Here is a 12,444-nt window from a genome sequence, read left to right on the forward strand (position 1 = left end):
TCAGAGCTCAGCATGCCACACCCAGGTATGTGCCCAGGTCACGGCCAATTGTCCGTCGTGTTCCTATTTCTCTCTTCAGAGTCTTGGAATCCTACTGTACAAAAGGATGAAGAAGAATCAGAAGAAATGCCCAGGTTAATACCTTATGATAGAGAAGGTAATTGGGATTTAAATTACCTGTTATCTAATTAAAGCTTTATTTTCCCATTAACATAAAGAAACACCTGTTCTTTCATCTCCTCCTTTGTCCATCTATCCATCCGTCCATCCATCTTTCTGATTAAGACTTTAGGGGAAAATATAATGCTGGTGGGAGGGGAGAGAAGCCATGGAGAGGCAGAAAGCATGGGAATGGAGCCTGCCCTTTGGGAGAAGAGAGATCCAGAATAAGAGAGCTAAACAGATACTATTATAGAAAGGGGGTACAGTATCACTGAAGAAAAAGACATAGAAACAAGAGGCAGGAAAGCCAGTGGGAAAGAAGCCCAGACAACAGAAAGCTGCACAGCTAGGAAGCGGAAGTGTGTGGAGGCAGAGCTGTAGTTAGGACACTGAGAAGTAGAACGGAGGAGAAGGAGATGTAGCAAGATGGAAACAAAGTGGAACAAGACTGTGCAGCTCTTAGTGTTTGGAACAGACGCATTGTCCTCCCATCTTGGATGGCACGAGCATGCTCAGGTTGGTTTCCAGGCCAGCCTCTGTGGTTCACCATTTTCTTGTTTCTCTGCAGAGACCTGTGATTCCCAAACTCCACAAAAGGCTAATGAAAGAGAACCAGAGAAGGAGCTCAGTCTAGTGGCAGATGAAGAAGGTAATTATGATTTAAATTCCTAACCATGTTACTAAATTTTTGTTCTCTAGAAGGCACAGAAAGAAAGAGCTCGCCTTTCTCCCATCCTCCCCTTCACTTCTTTACATCCATATGCATAGAGATGGAATTATGTCCACTTTCTGTTTTGTTTTTTCCAAAACTGTGAGGGAGACAAAAGGTTAAGGTGAGCTGAGCCCGTGTGTGGAGAAGGTAGGGAGGCAGAGGACGCCGAAGGCAGGCCAGGGCACCAAAGGAGAAATGCCTGTGTGGTGTTATTCACTTGCATCAAACCTAAATATCAGCAGGTTATGGCAGTTGAGGCCAGGGAGCTTATTTTCAGCCGACTTCTGGAAGTACCAGGAACATGGACCCAAGGTTTGGGAATGATCGAAGGCCTGCAGTTGAGAAAAGTCACGTGGGAGGCCCCTGAGATGGAGCTGACAAGGGAAAGGGCTGTGGTGCTGTGGTCCACGTGAAAATGGAAGAGCTTCTGTCAACCTGGGAGGAGAGATCTTTGAGAATGAAGAAAATATATAAAATAATGGAAATTTTACAGGCATCCGGGAGGGTAAGCTAAAACCCAGAAAAACAGAGCGAGTCTCCCCACCTAGCACGCTGATGGGCGGCTACACCCACAGACCCATGTGCCCTGCAGTGTGCCGTGTCCTCCTTGGCTTTGTGCACCAGCTGGCAGGGCGTGCTCCCTGCCCTGCAGACCCATAGGCCATGCAGCAGGATGTGGCCCTTGGTTCTACGCACCAGCTGGCAAACCACGCTCCTGTGGCCCCGAGGGCTGACCAGGAGAACAAGCCCCCTGACCCTGCATGTGACAGTTGGCAGGCCGTGCCCCCATAGGGCCACACAACACCACACCTGTGGTCCAGCTCTCCACCACAGACTCACTAGACACAAGCCACTCCCCACTGCATACCGCCATTACACCTAGATGTAGATGTTGTGAATGTCCACACCCCTGACCCCAGTGGCCACTGCCTACATAGCCTCACCAAACAGCCACTGCCACCACTGTGGAGAGACCCAGGCAGAGCAATCTCCTACAGTGCCCACCTCCGTGGAAGGGACACACCCAGTCGCTCGCCTAAGCTTCTAACAGCAGCCTAGCGACCAACCCGTCACTCCACGTGAGGATCCCCCAGCACTGGCCCAGGTCCTGCAGACAACTCAGGTATCCACCAAGGTCCTGCGACCTGCCCCGCCACTGACTGCAGCCCCCTGATGCACCCAGGAGCCCCGGAAGATCCCATGCCCTGCTCCACTGCTGGCTGCAGTGCTGTGACATGTCTGGGCATCTGCCAAGGTCTTGAGACCCACTGAGCACTGGCCAAGGTCATACCCGCCACCTCTGAGGAGGGCAAGGTGGTAAAGAGCAGAGTCGGGGGTGCAAGAGAAAAAGATAGGCGTGGAGAAGGAGACAGAAGCACATTGAAACAAAGAGAAGCGTCTGGAGACACAGCAGGACACAAGTGCAGAGATGGAGAAAGTGGGCAGAGGAGTGGGGGAGGGGAGAAGGAGCGAGAATTAGGTGTGCAGGGAAGAAGTGAGCTGGTGGATGCTTCTCAGCCTTGGTGATAGTGACTGGAGTGTGTCCACCTACAGGCCAGGTGAATCCAAAGGGCAGAGCAGGAGGGTCTGGGACAGGGACAGGCCCACCTAGGGGATGCTCGAGCTCCCCACGTCTTCACCAAGATTTCCCCTTGGTTGTATACTGAGACCTCTGAGGGATTTCGTTTCTTTCTGCAGGGGGCAGCCATGCCTGTTTGGAAATGTGTGGCAGAAAAGAGCCCGAGGAAGCCTCGAGCCTCCCACCCACATGTGGGCCAGGTAAGAAAGGGGAGGACTTCTAGCAAGGTGCCAGAAGTTGGAATTCTGAGCCAGTGTTTCTCGATTGATTTTTTGCTGAGCATACTTCACAGTGAAAGAATCCAGTGAATCATGAGATTTTTCACATTTTCTACACATAGACCTTTTGGGAAATGCAGGGAAGAATCTTTATAAATGTGGACTTTATAAAGACTTTATAAAGATATAAAGTCCACATTTCACAGAATGGGTTTTATTGTTTGAACATATGTGTTCAGATATTCATGTGGTAGTTGAAATATTCCAAGGCAAGACAATATCTTCTCTCCTTCCTATTTTTCATGCCTAAAGTATCAAATTTAATACCTTAGTATTATAGTATTTTAACAAATAAGATCTGATACCCTCACAAAACCTTAGGATGAGGGCAAGACAAGTGGTTGATCCTATGAGGAAATAAAGGTCAGAAATGTGTGCAGGCCTTTTACAAAGTCAAATTGTAAAGGAAGATCAGAAAGAATAGGTGTCTCACTGTAGAAGATGATTTTGCCAAGACAAGCAACACGGTCATGGCAGGTCACATGGTCCCCCAGGTATGTGGACAGGAGCCGGAGCAGGGAAAGTTACTGGGGAAAAAATCATAAGGATTATCTCTGGGGAAACAAAAGTCCAAAGAGCAAAGATGTAAGAGAAGCCAGGGAGAGAGCAGGCTTGATACTCAGAGAGGTATACAGAAAACTTTACACCATAACAGCAGAAATATGTGGGAACAGCCTGTAGAAAGTAGATGTGACAAAAGCAACCTCTACACGTGGAGCAACTTTCTGTAGACAATTTTCAGACTAAGATGTCCCCAGGAGCAGACTAGTCCTTGTAACACAGTCAGTAAGTAACACCTTTCCCTCGGCAATCTTGCTTGCTCCCCCGTATCCTAATGGTGCTCAGATATATGTGTGTGACCAAACCAGTCTTCTCAGGTCATTTACCCAGGTGCCTGAGGCATTTATCCAAGGACCATGTCAGGACCATGTTCATCAAACTGAAAACTTCCAGAATTGAAGCCAACAGCTTCTTCCCTGAAATGAGAACCTCCGCTTTCTACATTGCTCACTGTCTCGGGAGTGGACACCTTTCATCCCATTTTCTGGAGCCAGAAAGTTAGGATTCATCCATGACTTCTTCCTCCCTTTCAACCCTATACTTCATCCATCACAAGTTCTGTTGATTTTACCTTCAAAATACATCCCACCTGTCCTTTTCTCTCTGTGGCCGAGCAAGCCAGATCTCTTTTACTTTTTACCTAGACAAGAATAATAGACTTTATCTTCTTTTATTCCTCTTTTCTGGCCGACTCTCCTTGAAAAAAAATTGTAAATCAGATCACATTCTTTTCCCACCGAAACCCAAGGATTTTGTTACTTTAATGACTAAACCACGTTTCCTTCCTGTGGATTGCCAAGGGCCCCCACCATGGGGCACCTGCCTATCCGTCCAGCTCATCATTTCCTCTCCTGCCATGACTCTCAAGTTAGCATAAACCTTTTCAATAAGTTTAATTGTCAGATCTCTCACATCTGTCCTTTGTACTTTCAAGATTGTCACAAATTTGAACACAAATCTAGGATTGTCATCTTGACCCACTTATCTCCCTGTCTCATGCTCTGATGTGGCTATGCTCTGTGCAAATTATACTACCTCTGGGATGGATTTCCTGATCCCTAGTTCTAGAAAGATATCCAGAAACAAAGACATAGGGAAAGGCAGGGTTATAAGAAAAGAAGAGCCACAGGAGCAGAGGAGACAGAAAGACAAGTCAAAGGGAAGGGCCAGGAATCACCAGAAGTAAGAAACAGGAGGAGTGATGGAAGGAGGAAACGTTCAGAAGTAGGTAGAAAGGAGAAAAAATATTTAAAAGCAACTTAGGCATACAGAAAGGGAGCAGGAGACAGGAAAATGTCCCACAGTGGTTGAATTGTTCTCAGCCTCTATTGATAGTAGCAGAAGTCATGTGAACCTCTGAGTCAGGTACCCTCTGGGTGGGGGGATTCCTACCGAGGATATACTTGAGTGTTCTAGAGCCTCCTGATTTTCTCATTATTTATTTTTTCTGCCACATTTGCTCCCTGGGTTATATACTGAGACTTCTGAGCAATTACATTTTTTTTTTCTTTGCAGAGAGCACTGCCTGTTTAGAAGCCTGTGCTGGAGAAGAGCCCCAGGAAGCTTTGAGCCCCCTGCAAAGACTTGGGCCAGGTAAGGAAGGGGAGAGTTTCTGGCCCTGGGCTGCAGGGTTTCAAGTGGTGGACACAGAGGTGCTTCCTGCTGAATTCTTCTCTGAGCACATTCCGGCCAATCCTTAAATATAATTCTTTGCACTTACACTGGCCTTTTGAGGGAAACACAAGGAGAAGTTCTTGTAAATTACATTTTGAACATCATGACTCTATTGTTAGAATATATGAGTTTCCTATTCATGTTATAATAGATAAATACCAAGAAAAGACAGTATCTTTTTACTTTTCACTCTTTCTGCATATTTATATTAAATACTCAATATTGTGATTTTAACCCTTTTATACCCCTTATTTTCTATAAAGTCCAAAAGCCAAGTATCTATCTAGTTCTTAGTAATGGTATTATTATATAGCCATAACCTTGGAAAGGCCTTAAAAGGAACATAGTTCTGAGATCTATCTACTTGTCAGAAAGAAAGAACCGTCTGCAAACTCAAGTTACCATGTTTATCCAATATTGTCCATCAGGTTATTGAGTTACATAGCACTTTCTTCTTTTCAAAGTACTTTGGCAGGGGATATTTCCTTTTACTCTCACAAAATGTTAGGACGTAGCCAGGCAAACTGCTGTTATCTCTTCTTATACATAAGGAAATGACATCATAGAAAAAGCACAGTTGTCTTTCCCTAAAATCAAAGTAGGAAGGAAGAGCAAAGACCCATGTCCTGGGTATCTCACTCCAAGTGATGGCTATGTGGGCTAGGAGGAGGGTCACCATATGGTCACATGGTCAGAGTCCACAGGGGGCCCTGAATGCTCTCAGGGGTATAGAGCAGGGCTTGATGCAGAGAAACTTCTATTTCACAAACAAAGAATATTGGCAGGGTGGAGAAGAAATCAAGAGAAACAGAGAAGGAATGGATCATTCTATAGAAATTGGGGAGAATTAGAAGAACAGAGCTAGAGAGAATAAGCAGAAAGAAAGAGATCACGATCACCCTGGAGAAAAAAATATGTAGAAAAGCAAAGAGATGGGAGAAGTCGGGAAGAGTGGAGCTTACAAAATCAAAGATGCCCAAATGCTCTCCTAGTGCAGAAGCATAAATATTTGGAGGTGGGCCTATAGGTAGGCAACAGAAGTAGGGAAAAGGTGGATAAGATGGAAAGAGGCAGAATAGGGTTCACTTGGATTTCAGGTGTGGTCCTTGGAGCAAACATTTTTCCAAAGGGTAGCTCACCTGTTTTCTGAACTTCCTGGATCTACCTGAGCACACTGAGGTTCGTCCCTGAGCCCCCTGCATGGTCTGTCATTTCCTTGTTTCTCCTCAGTGTCCTGTGGTCCCAAAGCTCCCCAGGTAACTAATGAAGAAGAACCGGAGGAGGTGCCCAGCCAGCTACTGTGTGATGAAGAAGGTAATTGTACTTTAGTTTTCCCATCAACTAAGCGAATCTTTATTTTTCTGTCTACAAGGAGGAAAATCTCCCCCTCTTCAATTCTAATCTGCCCCTTTCACATACCCGTACAGAAGAAATGTGTAGAGCCAGTGGAAAGGGTCAAAAGTAGGAGAAAATGAAATGTTCAGTAAGGCAGTGAGGTGGTGTTCTGTGCTTAGCCTCTGGTGACAGTGACAGGATCCATGTTAACCTCTATGTCATGTGGATGTAAAGGCAGGAGGATCTGAGGGCAGGAACATGTCCACCTAGGAGTTACTTGAGCCACCTTGGTCTTCCCGGTTCTCTCAGAGTGGGTTTTCTTGCTATCCCTCGGTCATACACTGGATCTTTTAAGGGATTTTATTCTGTTCTGCAGAGGACAACAGTCCTTGTTTAGAAATGTGTGATGGAGAAGAGCCCCAGGAAACCTTGAGGTTACCACCAGAAAGTGGGCCAGGTGAGGAAGGTAAGGATTATCTGGGTTTCAGGGTGTCAGGGCACTGAATTCTGAGCTGATGTTTCCTGGTGGATTTGACTCTGGACACACTCCACAATGAAAGGATCCAGTTAATCTCTGAATATCATTCTTCATATTTACCCTGGTCTCTGGAGGAAATACAGGGAGATGAGAAACCTTGAGAAACTCCGCAATTAAGGAGTTTTGTTGTTTGTTGGTAGATATTTATATATTCAGTTATGGTAGTGTCTTAGCCTGTTTTCTATTGCTATAACTGAATACACAGACTCAGTAATTTACAAAAAATAGAGGTTTATTTAGCTTACAGTTCTGGAGGCTGGGAAGTCCAAGAGCATGGCATCAGCATCTGGTGAGGGCCTTCTTGCTACATCATGATATGGTGGAAGATATTACATGGTGATACAGTGCAAACATGCTAGCTCCGGTCTCTCTTCCTCTCCTTATAAAGCCAGTAATCTCATCATGGAGCCCCACCCTGATGAACTTATCTAACCCTAATTACCCCCCAAAGACCCCACCTCCAATCAACATATGAATTTGGGGATTAATTTTTCAACACACGAAATTTGAGGGACACATTCAAACAATAGCAAGTAAAAATATGCTAGGATGAGAGAGTGCCCTTTTGCCTTCATTTTTTTTCACATATATTAATACTATTATTTGGATTTGTATGACAATTTCTATTCTAACTCCTTCTCTTCTATAGAAATCAAAAATCTTAGTATTTCTCTGCTGCTTGATAATTTTTATCATTTTGTCACAAACTTGACAAAGCCTTCAAAGAAGTGGTATCCTATCATCTAATTGGCAGAGTTCAGATCAACTATTTACAAAGCTAATGCTATGTTTGATCACTTCTTATTATGTCACTGGATCATACAGTATATATATATTTTTTTCAGAGTACTTTGATAAGTATGTTATCCTACCACCCTCAAAAACCTTAAGACTTAGGCAGGGAAATTGTTGTTATTATTGTTTTGAGGAACCAGAAACACAGAAGTGTACATGATACAGGTGTTTTATAAGACCTGAGAGGAAAAGGAGAGCAGAGCCCAGTGTCCTGGATGTTTGGTTACAGGCTCTCCATTTTGTGGAGCTGGCATGAGTTGGGATTGGGTCCCATGGTCAGAGTCCAAAGTGGAAACACAAAGGGCCTTTCAGGACCCAGAGGAGTCTATTGGAGTTCAATGGAAAGAGACTTTTATGTAGAAATAAAGAATGCTTAGGGAGAGACGAGGAAAAATCATCAAGAGTTAGAAAATGTGTAAATGTAATCTACTATATAAGATAGGGGATACCCACAAAAATACAGCTAAAGAGATAAACAGAGAGGCAATGTGAAAAATAGATGCAGTGCATCATTTAGGGAGAAAAAGATAGATAATCAGGGAGACAGGAGATGTCAGGGAGTGAGAGTTAAATGTAAGCACAGCTGCCTTCATAATATACAATAAAAACATATGCACTATTAAAAGAAGAGACTACCACATAATAGCAAACAAAAGGCTGAATTCATTGCTTTTTCAACTAAGGGCCATTTATGCTTGTGGGTCATGCATCTCTGAACACACACTCTTATTTTAGAGTGTTTGGGGAAGTGCGGAGTTCGGTGATTGGTGGACCTTCAGAAGTGGGATTTTTTAGGGGAGAGTTGACCTTTAGCAGTGAAAGCAGGGGGACTAGAGTGTGGCCGTTACTGGTTGGCTGACTTTCAGAAGTGTGGGGAAGTGAATAGCTGGCTGGCTTTCAGAGGCATGCATACTGGTCTGAAGGTATCGTTGATTAATTGAGATAATTCTGGTTGTTATTTGTTCATATGGTCAAAGAGCAATGAGTTTTCCTAGTAGTGTAGGAAACTTTAAAAAAAAATTATTTCAGCATATTAGGGGGGTACAAATGTTTAGGTTTCATATATTGCCTTTGCCCTGCTGGAATCAGAGCTTCAAGCATGTGCAGGCCCCAGATGGTGCACACTGTACCCATTATGTGTGAATGTACCCATCCCCTCCTCCCCCACCACCTGCCCGACAACTGATGAATGTTACTACTATATGTGCACATAAGTGTTGATCAATTAATACTAATTGATGGTGAGTACATGTGGTGCTTGTTTTTCTATTCTTGTGATATTTCACTTAGTAGAATGGGCTCTAGCTCTATCCAGAACAATCCATGAAATGCTAGATCACCATTGTTTTTTGTGGCTGAGTAGTACTCCATGGTATACATATACCACATTTCATTATTCCACTCCTGTATTGATGGGCACTTGGGCTATTTCCAGTGAACAGAAAATTGCTGATTTTTTGCAATTGTGAATTGTGCTGCTCTAAACATTCAAGTCCAAACGTCTTTTTTGTAGAAAGTCTTTTGTTTCTTTGGGTAGATGCCCAGTAATGGGATTGCTGGGTCCAATGGTAGTTCTACTTGTAGCTCTTTGAGGTATCTCTATATCACTTTCCACAGAGGTTGTGTTAGTTTGCAGTTCACCAGCAGTGTAGGAGTGTTTCTATCTCTCTGCATCCACGCCATCATTTATTTTGGAACATTTTGATAAAAGCCATTCTCACTGGAGTTGAGATCTCATTGTGGTTTTCATTTGCATTTCCCTGATGATTAGAGATGTTGAGGATTTTAATTATCAGCTTCCCCTTTAGGAAATCCCTCCTCCAAAGCTGCAGGAGGGATCATCAAGTATTGTCCACATCCAAAATATCTTTTCCGGAAAAGGACACTAGAAACAAAATTCTAAGATTCCCCTTCATTGATGATTGAGAATGTTATGACTGTCTGTGGAGGATGACAGAACAAAGAGAAAGTAATATTTAATAATTAGTTAATTGAATGGCAGAAAAGTGTTGAATGTTTTCAATTAGCAATATAATTGCACTGCATGCAATACTGTCATATTTAAAGGTGATCCAAGTACAGAAATCTCAAGAAGCTCTGACTAATGTAGTCATCTGTAGTTGTTTTCAGGCAACTATTAATACGATAAGCTATGGCTACTAGCAATGGGCCTTTCCTTTTTTTTTTTTTTTTGAAACAGAGTCTTGCTTTGTTGCCCAAGCTAGAGTGAGTGCCGTGGCGTCAGCCTAGCTCACAGTAACCTCAAACTCCTGGCTCAAGCGATCCTCCTGCCTCAGCCTCCCGAGTAGCTGGGACTACAGGCATGCACCACCATGCCCGGCTAATTTTTTCTATATATATATATTAGTTGGCCAATCAATTTCTTTCTATTTATAGTAGAGACGGGGTCTTGCTCTTGCTCAGGCTTGTTTCGAACTCCTGACCTTGAGCGATCCACCCGCCTTGGCCTCCCAGAGTGCTAGGATTACAGGCGTGAGCCACCGCGCCTGGCCAAGCAATGGGCCTTTGCTATTGGCCCTGTTTTGAAATAAAACCCCTAGAGCATGGCATGTTTTTTATGTGCACAGGAAATAAAAGGATTATGATAATATGGAAGATCCAGTGTAGGTGGTTGTTGAAGGAGTATTTTAAAATCATGAAGGTTTGTTCAATTTCTGTGTTCCATGAGAATGACTGGTCAAATGCAGGGTAGACTTACATTTTAGGGAAGATTTACCTCCATTGTCTTTAAGACTTGGTTAATCTTAGAAGTCCTCTTCTTTGTCTGTTAGTCTTTGGTTTGGGGTGATTTTGGATATTTTATAACACTTCCTTTTATAATATCCTTTCTTCAGTCAATAGATCATGGCTGAGAAAATAGCTTGTTTTGTTTACAAAACTGGAGTGAGAACTGAGGTCACAGTTCTGTTGCTGGTTATTGGCCATGAATCACTCTCAGTTCCAAGAGGCCCCTCACATTCCTTGACACATGACCCCAACATCTTCAGGCCAGCAGTAGTGTGCGGAATCCTTGTCACACTTTGAATCTTTGACCAAACTCTGCTTTTAAAGGTCTCCTGTGATTAGCCTAGGCCCACCCTGATGATCTCTCTTTCTTAAGGTCAGCTCTGCCATATAGCATAACCTAATCATGGGGGTAATATCTAGTTATGTTCACAGTCCCTGGGGTTGGGGAAGAAAATCTCTGGGGGCCATCTTAGAATTCTGCCTGTCACCAGGGGGCTAAAGGCATTCCCTAGAAAATCACTGTCCAGATGAGCCATTGATTTTGCTAAGCAAATAATGTTGGCTATCTTCATCGACTGGGACATCAAATAAAGCTGAACATAATTGGCTTTAGTTGTGACAAAAGGGATTATAGAAATTGGGTTCGGTGCTACAAGGAAGTAAGGTGTACCTATTTTCGGTTATCGCTTGAAGATCTCGAATCATGCATAGCGCAGGTATACTTAATGTTCAGATGGACTATAAATAGACCACGTGAAAAAGAATTTTCCAGGACTTCTAAAATTAGTCTTTCCAAGCATTTAATCTGGTAGTTTTATTTGCAGAGTAGATCTCTACCTATTACATATATAGTTTTTTTTTAAGAAAAGAAAGGAGTGTTCCTTATATAATGATCCGAAAGGTGTGGTTACTGGTTGGGAACATTTGGTGATTTTTTTCCTCTTCTTTTATAGAGCTACATATTAAATGTGTTGCTTACTTTGACATGTCAAAAGTTCTCCATTGTAACCCAAAGTCATCTTTAGTGAAATTTTGCCATTTATTAAGATAAGGGCAAGAGTTCGAACCACAGGGAGGAAGTGAGGGTTTTGTCAGGAGGAGATTGTGGCTTTGGCAAAGACGATCCTATGACAAACAGCAAAGAGGCCACTACATTTGGGTGTAAGAGTGAACAGTGTGCTGCGCTTAAAATGGAGTATAGAGTTCACCAACCAAGCAGAGACTAAAAAGAGGACACGTGATCAATTACAGGAGAGTAGCTGACTCTAGATTATATACTAAACAAAATGGTTTCCTCTCACAAATCAACAAGACACCAAGGGCCCTTGTGAAGATTTTGGTGAGAGACCCAAGATCAAGTGTGACCAAAGATCTTTGCACAATTTGGTAATTACCTAATGGACTCACATCCATTAGTGTTGGGGACTGGCTTGGCTTGGAGACTTATCAGACCTTGGCCACCATCTCTTTGGTTTGGATTGCTATTTTCTAACATTCAGAAAGCACAGGAAAACCAGGGACAAACACACATGAGACAAGACCTTTTAAAAATAGACAAAAGAAAAATGAGAGTAAATGAAGTAGTGGAAGAATAAACACATCAATGGAGAGAATATACACTAAATGCTGTACCTCCAAAGCACAATATCTAATTCTTTGCATCTGATTTGCATACCCATCTTTAAATAATAAGATACATACAGAAATAAGGGCTCAGTGAAACAAGTCAGAGCTCAAGTTGTTGTCGAGACAGATTCACTTGGCAGTGGATCAGGAAGATGATCCAAGTTGAGCTCAGGAGACTGGGATTCATGCCTGGTGGTCGAAAGGCCCCACAGAACACTCCCAAGCAGGAGTTTTCAAGATGATCTTGGCAGGAACTCCAGTTTTTGCAGTGAGAGGCTACCACTCCAAATCTGAAGCTAAAAACGATTTATTGCTTGCTAATCAAGACACTTGGTAGGAGGAGGCACTGTGCTAATAGGACATAATTTCTATGAAAAAAGAAACTGCTGATTTGAGATAGTTTGGAAAGCATGTAGTTCAGGGACTACAGACTTTC

At 43.1% G+C, this 12,444-nt stretch overlaps 1 protein-coding gene across 1 annotated transcript in view; it reads left to right on the forward strand.

The window, feature by feature from the left end:
• The window catches only part of SP140 (SP140 nuclear body protein), a 57,580-nt gene that overhangs the window by 20,635 nt on the left and 24,501 nt on the right, over positions 1–12,444 (forward strand). The window contains exons 8-13 of the mRNA XM_076006014.1: positions 80–157; positions 731–811; positions 2,573–2,653; positions 4,808–4,885; positions 6,197–6,280; positions 6,678–6,767. Coding sequence (XP_075862129.1) covers positions 80–157; positions 731–811; positions 2,573–2,653; positions 4,808–4,885; positions 6,197–6,280; positions 6,678–6,767 — 492 coding nt within the window. The remainder of the gene's footprint in view (positions 1–79; positions 158–730; positions 812–2,572; positions 2,654–4,807; positions 4,886–6,196; positions 6,281–6,677; positions 6,768–12,444) is intronic.

Source organism: Microcebus murinus, chromosome 8 (genome assembly GCF_040939455.1).
Source record: "Microcebus murinus isolate Inina chromosome 8, M.murinus_Inina_mat1.0, whole genome shotgun sequence".
Classification (NCBI taxonomy): Eukaryota; Metazoa; Chordata; class Mammalia; order Primates; family Cheirogaleidae; genus Microcebus; species Microcebus murinus.